The 17,037-nt window shown below is 38.0% G+C and overlaps 1 protein-coding gene and 1 non-coding gene across 2 annotated transcripts in view; one reads left to right on the forward strand and one right to left on the reverse strand.

Moving 5' to 3' along the window:
- The window catches only part of IHO1 (interactor of HORMAD1 1), a 40,502-nt gene that overhangs the window by 12,711 nt on the left and 10,754 nt on the right, over window positions 1–17,037 (reverse strand). The window contains exons 3-5 of the mRNA XM_045778820.2: window positions 16,019–16,089; window positions 12,872–13,043; window positions 10,980–11,143 (exon numbers count right to left, since the gene is read on the reverse strand). Of these exons, the coding sequence (XP_045634776.1) occupies window positions 10,980–11,143; window positions 12,872–13,043; window positions 16,019–16,074 (392 nt within the window). The 5' untranslated portion in view covers window positions 16,075–16,089. The remainder of the gene's footprint in view (window positions 1–10,979; window positions 11,144–12,871; window positions 13,044–16,018; window positions 16,090–17,037) is intronic.
- Window positions 10,502–10,608, forward strand: LOC123780085 (U6 spliceosomal RNA). The gene has a single exon (XR_006776319.1). It is a non-coding gene; the product is annotated as a U6 spliceosomal RNA (small nuclear RNA).

Below are 17,037 nucleotides of genomic sequence, written 5' to 3' on the forward strand. Positions count from 1 at the left end.
AAGAGAGTACCAAGTTCAGATCAGAATTAGGAAGGGGACTCTGAGAAGAAAATGACACTGAAGAATTTCTGATGTGTTTGGGTATAAAACAAGGAGCTTCTGGGGCACCTGGGTAGCTCAGTCAGTTAAGCGTCTGCCTTCAGCTCAGATCATGACCCGGGGTCCTGGGATCGAGCCCCATGTTGGGCTCCCTCTGCTCATGCGCGCTCTCTCTCTCTCTCTCTCACACACACACACTCTCTCTCTCAAATGAATAAATAAAATCTTTAAGAAAAAATAAAACAAGGAGGTTTTTAGTTCTGCTGCAGAATTTGGGGATGGACTGTGATTCCTACATGGAAAAAGCAGCAAAAAAGAAAACAAGGCAATTTTTAAGATCAGGAAAATGTAATCATAGTATATATAATTTTTCTAGGCTATCTAGATAAGGATTTAAAGATTGAAAACTGATTTTTTTTGTTTTGTTTTTAAATATTTTATTTATTTGTCAGAGAGAGCACGAGCAGGGGGAGGGGTAGAGGGAGAGGGACAGGGAGAAGCAGACTCCTTGCTGAGTAGGGAGCCTGACGCAGTGCTTGATCCTAGGACCCTGGGATCATGACCTGAGCTGAAGGCAGACGCTTAACTGACTGAGCCACCCAAGGGTCCCAAATGAAAACTGATTTAACTAAAATGATGGAAGATGAGAAGTTTATGGTGGAGGAAGCAGAGACGCAAATTTTTATTCCAGGGTAGAAGTCATTCTCTGAAGCTGAAAAAAAATCAAGAAATGACAATATAAGCTATCTATCATATGCTATAAGATATATGGACCTAAGTACTAGCATAGCTAAAAGGGTTGCAAGTTGGTTGCAAAAAGGAAAAGGGAACTAAAAGTGGGGGAAAACAGGCCTGCTGTTTTTCACTATAATCCTAATTGAATTTTATTTTATTTTAAGATTTTATTGATTTATTTGACAGAGAGAGCACACAAGTAGGGGGAGCAGGAGGCAGAGGGAGAGGAAGAAGCAGGCTCCCCACTGCTGAGCTTTCAACTCTTGATTTTGGCTTAGGTCATGATCTCGGGGTCATGGGGACCAAGCCCCATAACCAGCTCCTCACTCAGCACAGAGTCTGCTTGAGATCCTCTCGTTCCCTCTCTGCCCCTCCTCCTGCTCGCTCTCCCTAAATAAATAAATGAATAAAATCTTTAAAAAAATATGTACATGTAAAAACTTGATTAAAAAATACATAAAAATCGAGGTGCCTGGGTGGCTCAGTCAGTTAAGTGTCTGCCTTTGGCTCAGGTCATGATCTCAGGGTCCTGGGAGCAAGCCCCACACTGGGCTCCCTGCTCAGCAGAGACCCTACTTCTCCTTCTCCTTTGGCCTGTCTCCCCCAACTTGTGCACTCTCTCTCTCTCTGAAATAAATAAAATCTTTTTAAAAAACCATAAAAATTTAAAGATGTCTAAAGTCTAATAATGCTACCAAAATTCTTCCCGTGAAAGCCCCTACTATATTATACCACCACTTATACCATGGTATATCACCAGTTAAGAGTGATTCTTTATTCTTATGACCTCACTCCTTATTAGTACATTTGGGAACCGATGTTCCCAACAGGAAACTATATTATACAAATTAAATACTGTTTGTGTATAATTTTATATTGAAATGTTTTTTTCAAAGATTTATTTATTTTGAGAGGTGGGGAGGCAGAGGGACAGGGAAAGAGAGTCTTTAAGCTGACTCTGTGCTGAGTGGGGAGCCTGATGCAGGACTTGGATCTCAGAACCCCAAAATCACAACCCCAGACAAAACCAAGAGTCAGACAATCGACTACGCCACCCAGGCGCCCCTATATTGAGATGTTTTATATATAACTGATAGCTCCCATTACCTTAACTGTTTATTAATCCTTGATTCCACCATCTAAACTGAAATTCTGATTTACCCAAAGGCCTTAAATTAAGATGCTTAATAAACAGTAAAAGCATTAAAAGCTTGATAATTGAACCTTTCATAAAAAGCTGGTGTTTGTTTGGAAGCCATTTTTATTATTGTTTACCAAAATAAAATAAAAAAGGATGCTTAAAAGTAGAGATTTCTCACCCACCCGATATTATGTATAGGTTCATAGGAAGTCAATTATGACCTAATCTTTTCTCTAGAAAAAGTCAGTTAGGAAATTCTCTTTATTTGTGTTAACGCGCGCACACACACGCACACACACACCCTATTTTTAAGAACGGAAGTAATTTCTGTACTGTCCTATGTTGGTGTGTTATTTTGCTTTGAAAATCCCTCATTTTTTCAACAACTATTTATTGAGCCTTCTTTTGTGACAGGTCCTTGGTTATAAGCTTTAGTGAGATGGAGTGAAAAAAATTCAACTCCCTACCTTCAAGGAGTTTAACTAGCTGGTGTTTTTGAATGTGGTTTCAAAATCCACTCAAATCGAGTGATCTTCTTTATTAAAAAAATTGATCAAAGTGTATTGAATCAAATCTGCTTATGGAGATGTCCATTAACAATGTACTTATGTAAATTACAGTACATGCAGAGCTGACAGCAACCTTGCGAGGACATAGCTGTGCCAATTGCTTATAGTCAGCATTTTTTCTGAGTGGTTAGTATTCAAGTTGTATTTTTTAAAATCACTTTATTGAGTTAAGGTTGATATACAAAAAGCTGTACACATTTAATGTATGTAAGTTTGGAGATAAGTACACAACTGCTAAACCATCACCACAAATCTATTCCATACACATATCCATCACTTCCAAAAGCTTTCTCTCACTCTCTTTAATAGCAGTGGTAGTAGTGATAAAAACACTTAAATTAAAACATTTGCCATCTTAGCAAATTTTAAAGTATACCAATACTGTGTTGTTAACTATAGGCACTATGCAGTATGGTAGATCGCTAGGATTTATTCATCTTGAATAAACTGAAACTTTGTACCCTTTAACTAATACCTTCCTGTTTGTCCCACACTCCAGTCCCCAACAACCACCGTCCTACACTCTGCTTCTTTGACTCTTTTACATTCCTCATGTAAGTGCTATTAGTACAGTTGGCCCTTGAACAATTCAGGGGTTAGGGGAGCTGACCCCCCCACACACAGTTGAAAATCTGTATATAATTTTTGACTTCCCAAAAACATAAAAGCCTACTGTTGACCACAGCCTTACTGATAAAACAAATAGCTGGTTAACACAAATTTTACGTTATATGTACTATATATTGTATTCTTACAATAAAGCTAGAGAAGAGAAAATGTTAAAGTCGTAAGTAAAAATATTTACAGTACTGTGCTATGAAAATTTCAAATATAAGTGGAACTGTACAGTTCAAACCTGTGTTGTTCAAAGGCCAACTGTATTTGTCCTTCTGTGTCTGACTTATTTAATTTGGCATAACATCCTCCAGGTTCATCCATGTTGTCACAAGTGACAGAATTTCCTTCTTTTTTAAGGCTGAAGACTATTCCATTGTATGTATATACCGCATTTTCTTTATTCACTCATTGATGGATATTTAGGTTACTTCCATGTCTTGGCTATTGTAAAGAATGCTGTAATGAATATCGTAGTGCAGATATCTCTTTGAGATCCTGATTTCAATTCCTTTGATATATACTTAGAAGTGGGGTTGCACCAATTTATGTTCCCACCAACAGTGTATAAGGATTCCCTTTTCTCCACATCCTTACCAACACTTGGCTTTTTTTTTTTTTTTTATATAATGGCCAACCTGACTGATGTAAGATGATATTTCATTGTGGTTTTGATTTGCATTTTCCTGATGTCTAGTGATCTTGAGCACCTTTTTCATACACTTGTTGGCCATTAGTATGTCTTCTTTGCATATATGTATATTCAGTTCCTTTGCCCACCTTTTAATTGCGTTGTTTTTATACTATTGAGCTGTAGGAGTTCCTTATATATTTATTAACCCTTTATCACATACATGGTTTGCAGATATTTTTTTATCATTCTGTAGGCTGCCTTTTTATTTTGTTGATTGGTTCCTTTGCTGTGCAGAAACTTTTTAGTTTGATGTTATCCCACAAGTCTATTTTTGGTTTTGCTGCCTGTGCTTTTGATGTCATATCCAAGAAATCATGGCCATTGCCAATGTCAAGAAGCTTTTTACCTATGTATTTTTTTTCTTCTAGGAGTTCTACAGTTTTGAGTCTTATGTTTAAGTCTTTAGTCCATTTTGAATTTTTATGTATAGTATAGGATAAGGGTCCTTTTTCATTCTTTTCCATATGGATCCAGCTTTTCCAACACTATTTGTTGAAAAGATTAACCTTTCCCCTTGTGTATTCCTGGCACTCTTTCATGCTGTGCTAAATATTTAAAACATAACCCCCTGAAAGATCCATATGATAGAGTACAATGCAACCATTAGAAATGATTTTGTATATGGAATAGAAACATAATCATTAAAGATTATTAAATCTAAAAAGCAGATTAAAAAATAGTCCATAGGAAACAATATTTTTATTTTAAAAAATACATAAAAATAGAGCAGCGTTATATAAAACATTGTTAATGGTGGTTCACAGAGTAAACTGATCTAAGAGGCAAACTTGAGGTTCTGACAGACCCAAGATCTCTGCGCAAAACTCCTAGTTTAGATGTGCCCCTTTGGATGGAGTGTTTCCTGACACCCCCAGTCAGAGCTGGGAGCCTGTCCTAGGGCTTCCAAAGCATTTGGATGCAACCTCTGCTATACCATTTACAACTTTGTACTTAGAGTGGAAAGTCCAGAGTCTATTTTAGGCTGGTTTGTATTTGACCCTGTTTTCTGTTTAAGTAGTTCTTCAGGTTAGCAATCTTGGGGGGAACCAGAGCCTCTTTCTTCCTCTAGAGGTTGAGAGTGCCAGGGGCTTGCTTTCCTAGTTTCTCCTGAACCCTGGGCTCTTCCTTCACACATAACTTGCCAGACCAGGAGTCAGGAGAAAAAGACTGAGTTCTCTCTCTAGTGGCTGTGGCTCCAGCAGAAGGAAGAGAGAGTTCTAGGAGAATGGTAACAGGGTCTAGGACTAAACTGGCTACAGTGCAGGGAGGGTCTACTACTCTCTGGGCAGGGGTTAGTGGGCAGCAGAATTTGTACTGGACTAATTTTGTGGCTTGGTTTGGAGAATTCTCCATGATGCGTAGCACCTGGCAATTGCAGGACTGTTGCAAAAACTTAAAGTGGCCTCATTTTCTTCCTTGGAAATCAGAATCCTGATTTTTTTTTTCTCCCTCGATGCACTGCTACCCAGATAGATGACACTCCCAGACTCCCCCGAAGCTAGGTGTAGCCATGTGAGTAAATTTTAGCCAGTGTGAGGTATAAGGAGTGTTGCGTGTAACTTCAAGAAGAGTCCTAAATAGAAAGGAAGATACCCTTTCTTCTTTCCTTCATCCATTGTTTGTCTGGAACTCTGACAACAGCTGGAACTCCAGCAGCCACCAAGCACTGTGAGGACAGGAGCCACACCTTAGGGATGCAAGACCAGAGTGCTAGAAGGAGCTAGATCCTTAAGAACCATGAAGGTACCATTCTAGTCCTGGACCACACGCTTCATGATGATTTTTGCATTAAAGAAAAATAAACATCTATCTTTTTTAAGGTTTTGTTATTATGAGTGTGTGTGTGTATATGTTATATGTATATATATATATATATGTTATATATGTGTGTATATATATGTTATATGTATATATATATATATGTTATATACAGATGAACATAATCCTAGCTAATAAAACAAGCCACCCAATATCTTTTTCTCTCTTTTTAAATTGTAATTGACACTCATCACCCATCTAATATCTTTTAATAACTTTTTAACATTAAAAATTTTAAGTTAACATATAAAATTAACTGTGTATGTGTGTATGTATACAATTCTGAGTTTTAACACAAACTTAGGGTTCATGTAACCATTACCACAATCAGGAGGGCAGTATCCAAAGAAAACCTTCATGCTGTCCCTTTGTGGTGAAGTCCAGCCGTCCCTAACCCCTGGTAATCATTGATCTATTCACCATCTCTATAGTTTTGCCTTTCTTAGAATGTCACATAAATGGAGTCATAAAGTTTATAACTTTTGGACTGATTTCCTTCACTCAGAATAGTGTCTTTGAGATTCACCATGTAGTTGTATATCAGTAGCTCATTTTTTACTGCTGAGGAGTGTTCTGTTGTATGGACATACCATAGTTTGTTAATACATTCATTTATTTAAGGATATTCACGTTGTGTCCAGTTTTTGGTGATTATGAACAAAGCTGCTATAAACAAACATTACTGTACAGGCTTCTGTGTAGACATAGTTTTCATTTATCTAGGGTAAACGCTTAGGAGTAGAATTACAGAGGCATATAGTAAATTATGTTAACTTTTATTTTTAAATATTTTTATTTATTTATTTATTTGAGAGAGAGTGAGAGTGAGAGAGATCACGGAGGGAGAGGGAGAAGCAGACTAGCCATTGAGCAGGGAGCCCGACGTGGGGCTGGATCCCAGGACCCTGAGATCATGACCTGAGCCGAAGGCAGCCACTTAAACGCTTGAGCCACTCAGGTACCCCTTATGTTTACTTTTATAAGAAACTGTCAAACTTGTCCGGAGAGTCTATATCATTTTGCATTTCCACCAGTAAGAATTCCAGTTATTCTATATCCTTGCCCCGCCTTGGTATTATCAGTTTTTATTTGTTTTAAATTGAGCCATGCTAATAGATGTGTAGTAATGTCATTGCGAGTTTAATTTCTATTTCCAAAATGGCTAATGATGCTGAGCATCATTACGAGCATTTTTGTAATGAGCATTTTCATGCACTTGTTATCCATATGTACTTTTTTAAGTTTATTTATTTAAGTAATTTCTACATCCAATGTGGGGCTTGAACTCGCAACCCTGAAACCAAGAGTCACATGCTCTTCCAACTGAGCCAGCCAGGTACCCCTGTTACCCATATACTGTCTTTGAAGTATTTGTTAAAATCTTTACCCATTTTTTTTAGAGTTGCTTATTATTTAATAAGTTTTAAGAGTTCTTTTTTATATTCTGAATATAAGTCCTTTGCTGAAAATGTTTACAGATATTTTTCCCACTCTGTTGTTTTCTTTTCTTTTTTTTTTTAAAGATTTTATTTATTTATTCGACAGGATAGAGACAGCCAGCGAGAGAGGGAACACAAGCAGGGGGAGTGGGAGAGGAAGAAGCAGGCTCATAGCGGAGGAGCCTGATGTGGGGCTCGATCCCATAACGCCGGGATCACGCCCTGAGCCAAAGGCAGACGCTTAACCCGCTGTGCCACCCAGGCGCCCCTGTTTTCTTTTCTTATTAAGATTTTTTTTATTTGAGAGAGAGAGAGCACAAGCAGGAGGGAGGGGTAAAGGAGGAGGGAAAAGCAGACTCCCCAGTGAGCAGGGAGCCCAAAGTGAGGCTGGATCCCAGGACCCTGAGATCATGACCTGAGCCGGAGACAGACAGACACTTAACTGACTGAGCCAACCAGGTGTCCCTGAAGCTTGTGTTTTTCATTCTCTTCAACAGTGATTGTTGCAGAACAAACACTTTAAATTTTGCTTGAAAACAAAAACACAGGAAATTCTAAGCCAGAGCTTTCATACTTTGAATTCAGGTTTCCTTCCCCAGTTGCCACCATTTACTTTTCAGAGTCCTTAAATGCCACATGGACTGTGTCCGGGGCTTTTAGTTGCATTCAGTGGGAGAGATAGGATGCAGTATGCTTACTCTGTCATACCCAGAACCAGAACCAAATAAATAAATTCCTTTTCCATTTAAATGAACTTATTTCTATTGTTTACAACCAATAATTCTGACCTAGTTGTATTATTTATCCAACAAATGTCTGTTTGCCTACCCAGACTGAGAACTACAAAGACAAATTCGTAGTACCGGGCCTAGCATAGTGTTTGTTTAGTGAATGAATGAATAAATTTCACTATTGTGATCAACAATTATTGAAAGAACATGGTTATTTTATATTCTACTTGTAGTATTTAGGTGATTTATTCATAATGAGACTAATCTGTTTTCTCAAATATTACAGACAAAAAAAACAATAATCTGGGTCATGGTCATCCAATGTTTGGTGTACCCAGAATCCTCCTCTAATGGGGAACTGCGTCTTTCTGCATCCAAACAGTGGTTCTGGTGAAGACTTCCAGTCACACCTCCTTCCTTTCATCCCTAAGATCTAAGCAAGCCTATCATAAGCTTCCACTAGGATTTTTCAAATTCAAACCAAGGGAAAAGACTGCCTTTCTCTGTGTTGATAGGAAGCTGGTCTCTAATAGGAAAGAATAAAGTATAGATGGAGAGAGAAGCACAGAAAAGAGATTCTGATTTCATTTCATTCCCTGTCCTTTCCAGATTGGTTAAAAGAGCTAATATAACCTCTGTTTTGTCAAAGCTAGTTTGAGGTGAGTTTCTATTTGCTACCAAAATGGTCATAACAATGCAATCTGAGCTAATCGATTGGGATTCTTTTAAGATTTCTTTCCCTCATATGTTTTCTCTATAAGTTTGGGAAAATATGTACTTTCAAAACACAATATGTAAATCCATGTCTTATAGGTTTGTAGCATCTCTTATGTTTGGACCCTGCACCATGTCTTATCACTTTCCTGCTTCCAAATTTACAGTGGTATGCATTCTCTCTCTCATTTAAAAAATTTTCACTCCTTCTCACATTCTTAAAAAGATTTTATTTATCTGAGAGAGAGAGAGCATGAGCAGGGGAAGGTCAGATGGAGAAGCAGACTCCCTGCTAAGCAGGGAACCCAATGCGGGGCTTGATCCCGAGACCCTGGGACCATGACCTGAGCCGAAGGCAGACACTTAGCTGACTAAGCCACACAGGCGCCCCTCACATTTTTTTTAAGTAGGCTCCACACCCAACATAGGGCTTGAACTCAGGACCTTGAGATCAAGAGTTGCATGCTCTACCAACTGAGACAGTCAGGTACCCCATTCTTACCACAGTTCTGACAAGCACTAATTGACACACACACACAAAAACAAATCTAAAACTAAAATCTTGAGTTTTGGGGCACCTGGGTGGCTCAGTCAGTTATTCAACCGACTCTTGATTTTGGCTCAGGTCATGATCTCAGGGTTGTGGGATGGAGCTCCACATCAGTCTCCACACTTAGGGTAGAGTCTGCTTGAGAGTCTCTCCTTCTCCCCTTGCTCCTCTCTATTTGCCCCTACCCCTGCTCACGCTCATGCGCGCGCTCTCTCTCTCTCTAAAATAAAATCTTTAAAAGGAATAATAATAAAATAAAATATTGGGTTTTATTTTTGCCAGAATTTATTAAAATTATGATTTTTTTGCCTATTATATAAGTCAGTATCTTAAGCTTGAACTTTTAATGGAGAGAGATTCTTCAGAGTCCTCATTATTTGTTCTATTTATGTGCTATATATTTTTTTCTATCTTGTAAAAAATTGTTAACAGAAACTCATTTCACTACAAAAAAGAGAAGGAAATGATAAAGGGAGAGAGAGAGAGAGGAAGGAAAGAAGAAAATGTTGAGAGAAATTTAATGTTTCAAAAAAGTTTTTTTAGCTGCAGAATCCTTTTTTTTTTTTTTTTTTTTTAAGTAATCGCTACACCCAATGTGGGGCTCAAACTCACAACCCTGAGATAAAGGGTCTCATGCTCTACCAACAGAGTCAGCCAGCCTGCCCTTGCTGCAGAAATCTTGATCAAACAAAATATAATCCCATGCCCAGAGAACAAAAAAATTTAACATTCATCTATCTGAAGGAGTAAGAAGGTGAGTATTCTGCAGTACTGTACTAAAGCCATGAGGGGCCTCTGAGAAACTGTAGGGTCCTAGAGCCTGGATTCCCAGGGAAAAGAAATCTCTCAATGTCTGGGAAATGTTTATTTACCAACAGAATCAAACACTTCAGAGCATTTTGGTTTTCTCACTAAAGGAAGATAAGTATTCAACAGAAAGGATACTTAGTCTAAGAATCCTTAAAGAAACTTTGGCTCTTTCAAAATGAAAGTAACAGTGGTGACTCTAAGTGACACATCTTCACTGTCACAGAAATAATAAAGTATATCTCTGCTTGAGTGTTATAATTTCCATGACACCTAAAGATGTTCCCTGGTAACTTACTACCAAGAAATGAACAACTTAATTTCCTCAGTGACTTCAAATTATTTATTTATTAATACAGGAGCCCTAATTTATCTCATGTATTTGCTGAGGTAAATGAATAAACATAAAACTAACAAATAAGACTATGTATAAAATTTAGGGTATATCTTAAAAAATACCAACATTTTGCAGCACCTGGCTGGCTCAGTCAGTGGAGCATGTGACTCTTGATTTGGGGGTTATGGGTTCGAGCCCCATGCTGGGTATAGAGATTACTTAAAAATAAAGTCTTAAAAAGAATACCAACATTTCAATGTGAGAAAATCAGCCTGAATAGCCTGAATCAGCTTTTTAAAGAATTCATGTGCTGTGCTCACTTCGGCAGCACATATACTAAAATTGGAACCATACAGAGAAGATTAGCATGGCCCCTGCGCAAGTATGACACGCAAATTTGTGAAGCATTCCATATTTAAAAAAGAAAAGGAATTCGTGTGTTATATTCTTGACCCTAAAACAACTGTTACCTAATTTCCTAAATCAGATGATCTGAAAAGATAACAAATTAAAGAGCAGATTTTGGCAAAATAAACATAACATTACTTGAATACTGTATTTCTCTAAGAAGTCCTTTAGCTTACTTTTTCAGAGGGCCAGAACTGTGGCAGCCAAATTCAAATCTGCCACAAGTCACACTGACAAGTAAGCAAATAAAGAGTAATTATTAGATGAGCTATAAAGGCAACAGTATTATCATACTGAAATAAAATTATTTGACTATTAATATTCCATTTCTGTTTCCCTCAAAAGATATGAGATGTCTCATCCACTTGAAAAGTTTGCATACCTGTCACATTTGTCTTTTGCCCTTTTCTTTTTCTCTTCAAACTGTTCCAAGAGGCCCTTTGATTTTCCAACTGACAAAGGAAGAGGAAATAAACCTCTATCGTTTGTATCTCCTCCAAACAGCTGGGGTTTTGTCTGGTACTTTGTGAAAATACTAGGTTCACTCTGTTAAATGAAAAAAAAAATCACAGCATTTCAGACATGAAAATATTTATAGCATTCACTATTTTCTACACAATGTAGAGTCACCTTTACGTGCAAAATACTACTAAAAAACAACATGGCATGTAGTATTTCCTTTTTATTTCATATACATCAGAAAATTACATTAAAATAAAGCAACTCTTTTTTTATTTATTTTTTAAAGATTTTATTTATTTTATTTATTTGACAGAGAGAAAGGCAGAGAGAGAGGGAACACAAGCAGGGAGAGTGGGAGAGGGAAAAGCAGGTTTCCCACTGAGCAGGGAGCCCGATGTGGGGCTCCATCCCAGAACGCTGGGATCATGACCCCAGCCAAAGGCAGACGCTTAACAACTGAGCCACCCAGGCACCCCAGCAACTCTTTTTATTAACAAGGTTTCTGTCTTACCAGCCCAGAGATATTAAAAATGTCAGCTATGGGCGCCCGGGTGACTCAGTCAGTTAAGCGTCTGTTTTTGGCTCGGGTCATGATCTCAGGGTCCTGGGATTGAGTCCTGCATGGCATCAGGCTCCCTGCTCAGCAGAGTCTGCTTCTCTCCTCTCCCTGCCACTCCCCCTGCTTGTGCTCGCGCTCTCACTCTCGCTCTCTAATAAATAAAATCTTAAAAATATATATATACATCAGCTAATCAGGGTGCCTGGCTTACTTAGTCAGTAGAGCACATGACTCCTAATCTCAGGGTCACGAGTTCAAGCTCCACGTTGGGTGCGGAGCCAAATTAAAAAATAATAATAATAATAAAATATCAGCTAAAATGGCTTAAAATCCATTGCACAAATTTGAAGGCAATAACAGAATTCTTTATGCTGTCTCTGAGATGATATGTTAAGTTTACATAATAAGTTTAACTCAATTACTAGTTGAACTAGACTTGTTGATAAGTTTGACCTGGACTTGACAGTAAGCATGCTGAAATGTGGTGAGTCATTTTCAGCATTCTGAGGCAAAAATTACCCTGAAACATTCAGGGAGTACATTTTCTCCTTCATATCACTGGGTACCAATTTTTGTACTGAAATACTTATCTGAGAGCATACCCTACATCTTAAAGCACTGACCTAATCTTATCCATGGACTCTCTATTTGATTCAGTTAAGTCTATATATAAAGTTAAATCTAGTTTTAGACCAAAATAAATAAATATAGAAAAATATTTCTGACCCATGAAAGAAGACAGGCTGGTCTCAAAAAATTGAGGACTCAGGAGACTCTGTTCTTGATTCTGGCCCTTATTCATTAACTAAGTCCTCAGAATCCTCACATCCTTCTTCAAGGAGATAATGTAGCACAGTAGGCTAAAATCCACAAAGCACCTAAAGTTTCTTAGAAAAAATTTCCATTTAAAATAAAATTTATGTTACTTTATTCCTATTTTTCTAAAACTCTTGTTTCTTATGAAATTTTTACAAATAATAGTATGTGTTAGAAAATGTCATGCAATATTTGTCTCTCCCTGAGGGTCAAGGCACTGGCAATATTTTGCAATATATATATATATATATTTTCCATTTCAGACTACCAAGTTTATCAGACTACTGAGTTATCAATTGAGTGTAAATCCATTTAGAAGAGTAATCCTTAGAGGTGTATAATTCTAAAATATAATAGAACAGAATAAGTCTTCTTTATTGCTTATCTCCATAATGACTATGAAATGTGTGCAGAGAAATTCTGGAAATGAGACTCACGTCCAGAGAATTCTGTTGTGACTGTTTTGGATGTCTCAAGTGGACACCGTCCAAGGGTGCTGACAGAGTCTCTGAACTTTCCGGACAGAACTGGGATCCAAAGAGGAACTGGGAATCACTGAGACTGGAGTAATCAGTTTGATTATTATTCCAGCTAGATGACTTAGTGGTCCTGAAATTAAGCAAGAAAAGAGAAGTATATCAAGTGGGCAAACTTTCTGAAAAAGTGAAATCATAATTCACAGCTACTCATTTCTGAATATTCTGGGCAGAGTACTAGTTTGTCCTGACCTCCTAGTCCCCTGCACACTGCCAGTACTACCTATAAAGAAACACAAAGAAATTCTGAATTCCAGGCATTTTGATTACAGAAAAACAATCAGATGGAAATTCAAACACTAAGGACTGGCACCATTATTCCTTGTACAACAGTACTGTGGGCTATAACACCATTTGGGGGATCAAAGTTCCTGAAATCTTTAGGGATTAAAAGAACATTATCTTTTAAAAAGTTGAATCTGGGGGTGCCTGGGTGGCTCAGTCAGTTGGGCATCCAACTCTTGATTTCAGCTCAGGTCATGATCTAGGTTCATGGAATCAAGCCCCATGTAGGGCTCTGTGTTGGGTGTGGAGTCTGCTTGGGATTCTCTCTCTCCTTCTTCTGCGCCTCCTTCCCACCCCCATTCTCTCACTCGGTCTCTTGCTCTCTCTAAAAAAGAAAGTTGAATCTGTTAATCACTAAGGGAATAGATAAAAATAAAATACGGTGTATGCATATAACTGATGCATTAGTCAGAAGCAATAAACTAAATTTACATATAACGCATGAATAAGTCTCAAAAATGTAATTTTGAGTGCAGAAGAGTAAAAATGGAATGAACTCTATATCATTTATATAATCTTTTAAATCTACATCATACCACACCAAATAAGTATGTAACTGTGTGTGTAGAAGGTGAATTAGACTCTCGTTAACTTTCCTAGAGTGTGCCTACAGGGAAGGGAGGCAGCAGGATTACAGGGAGAATAGGAGTCCTAATACAAAAAAACACAAGACAGGTTAGTTACAGACCGAATATTTTGTGTTCTCCAAAAATTCATATGTTGAAGTCCTAATCCCTAATGTGATAGTATTTGAAATGTGGCCTTTGGGAGGTAGTTAGGGTTAGACAAGGTCATGAGGGTGGGGCCTTCATGATGGGATTAAGGCCCTTACAAGTAGAGACACCAGAGAGTTTGCCCTCCTTTCTTTCTTTTTCCTCCATGTGAGGACACAGAGAGAAGACAGTTGACCGCAAGCCAGGAAGGGAGCCCTCACCAGAAATGATCCAGCTGGCACATGGTTCTACGACTTCCAATCTCCAGAACTGAGAAAATAAATGTCTATTGTTGAAGCCATCCAGTTTAGGGTACTTTGTTATGGCAACCTAGCAGACTAATACAGGCCTCACCCAGACTGAAGAATATCATCAACTCAGATTTGTGCACAGGAGGATCCATTAAACATTGTTTTTGAAAAAAAGTGGTGTTCCCTTTCACACCTTTAGTGTATTATTCTTGCTTGAAGGACTTCCAGCTGTGGACTTCCAACTTGCTTCCTCTGGATATCTACACCAGTCTTTAAACCTCTCATATGAAAGGGAGAGTGATATTGATAATGATATAATCACACCTGAACACAGTGTACTGAGCCTATTACAGAGACAGCACATAAACAGGCAGACAAGTAAAAGACAGTCTTCAAGTTTTTACTTGAAAGATATCTCAGTAACAATTTGTGTTACTTAACGCTGTTGTGCAACCTGAAAAAATATGCTTTTCATTAAAACACACAAACACAAACCATTCCTTTTTAAAAAAGCTAAATCTAGGGGCACCTGGGTAGCTCAGTTTGTTAAGCATCCAACTCTTGATTTTGGCTTAGGTCATAAATCTCAGGGTTGTGAGATTGAGCCCTGAATTGGGCTCTGCTCTGGGCATGGAGCCCACTTAAGATTCTTGATTCTCTTTCTCCCTCTCCCTCCGCCCCTCCCCCGGCCTGCTCTGTCTTTCTCCCCTCCTCCCAAATAAATAAATAAGCCAAATCTAAAATAATTAGATAGCATATAAGTACATATCCTAAGCCAAAGGAACCATCATATATTAATGCGAGACAAAAAGAAACTCTAATAGTTCAGCACAGGAAAGAGCAATTATTTCACTGATAGAACCATTTTCTAAGATTAGCTAAGGTAATGGGCTGCACACATGTATTATAATACGGGTTGCGTAATCACTGCTCAAAATAGCTTAAATAGCTCTCTGTGACTCCCCTCTCAGGTCAAAGAGAATAATTAGCTGGGCTAGAAAAAAAAAACCTGTGAGGTTATAGAAATTACATAGGATTTACATCTTAAAGCTACGATCTAGAATTTAACAAAGATAGATTTTTCCCTACTCAATATCAACTGTAAGCATTTTTTTTTTCTTTTTGAGAAATAAAAGCACAGTGCTCTAGGTTTTTATTGAATTAATCACTGTCTTCAGGAAGGTGCTACGAAGAAAATAAACTATCCAATAATAAAACATGCCAAAAACAATTAGAAATCCCTTAAATATATACTACCTCTGGGGCACATCCACCAAGTTAGCAATGGCAGGCCCACTGCATGTCTGGCAGACACAAATGTAAATACTTCAGGGGAGCAGCAGAAAGGGCAATATCTTAGTGAGCCTTGTCAACAGCTGGAGTGGCTCTTAACTCCACAGCGCCTACGAATGGTACTACACAACTGAATACGTGCCTGAACGTTGTCTTGATGTCGCTCCCTGCTGTTTCAATAGCAATCGCTCCAACCAAGGTGAATTTCTAGATGTTGGGCCATGTCTAATTCTCACAGGCCCTATAGTCCTTGGGCCCAGTGCTGCACACAGAGCCACTGCTCAGTTAACACACACAGCTGAACTGACATTGCTTTTATAATCAGAAAATCGGGCAAAAGGAAAAAGACGAGGATGGGAGAGCAGTGAAAGGAAGGGAGAAGAAGGGGAAGAAGCTGTATGAAGTAACTCTATTACTAATTAACTAATAAGAAGGAGAGCCTTTTTCTATGAAATCAATACAAATATAAGACCCTCAGTATCAGAGAATATAACCAGAAAACTTACCCAGAGCCTGAGGGAATACTGAGCATCTCTTTGATATTCCAGACATTGAAATTCATTTCTTATGGTTAGCCCTATTAAAAAGAGAGGAATATTAATTTAAAAGGTTAAGATAGTATAACTTCCCCCCAAAGATTACTTTACTGGTGACTATTAAATGTAGATGAGGACATTTCAGCAACTACATTCCCATTCATTTGGTGAAAACTCCCATTACGTATGTGTCAGAAACATGTATTTTCAGGGCACCTGGCTGGCTCAGTCAGTGGAGCGTGTGACTCTTGATCTTGGGAATTATGAGTTTGAGCTTCGTGTTGGGTGCAGAGATTACTTAAAAATAAAATATTTTTAAATATAAAAGAAATAGGTATTTTCTGCTATTAAATTGCATACAAATCCCCTCCTTCTTAATACCAAGGAGAGCCCAGTCATCTATGAAACAGTAAATTTGCATTCCATCTTCTGCTCTCTTGTCCTTTTCTCTTGCTATCCTATTAATAATCTGCTTTTAGAAAAAGACCAATAAACTCTATTTTTCATTGCATTGATAAAATGAATGACTTAATCTATAACCTCTCCCAAGAAGACTAGTTCTCCCCCAATCATAGGATATGGGAATGCCAAGAGTGCTGTGGAATTTGGGCAATAAAGAAGCTTGATGAAGAGTGAGTGTTTTGGGCAAAGTGCTTTCCCACACCTCTTATGAGCATACCTCTTATTGGCTACCCTGCTCACTGCCAACCCAACACACTGCACACTATGGTTCATTATTATGATCACAGAGCCTGGATTTTATGAAACAAGACCAATTTCTAAATTTCTAAATTTTGTCTTCCTGATCTCACAGAACATTCATATTTATCAGATTATATATTACCAGGAGGGCATCAGAAAATGATTCCCACACAAATGGTAGGCATATGTGACCAAACATCAAATATTGTCCCAACAGAGATCTAGATAAAATGAAACACAAGTTCTGAATAAATATAAACAGTTTAGTATACTTTTATATAATTTAA

This window comes from Ursus americanus, chromosome 14 (genome assembly GCF_024610735.1).
Source record: "Ursus americanus isolate L20-20 chromosome 14, mUrsAme1.1.p, whole genome shotgun sequence".
Classification (NCBI taxonomy): domain Eukaryota; kingdom Metazoa; phylum Chordata; class Mammalia; order Carnivora; family Ursidae; genus Ursus; species Ursus americanus.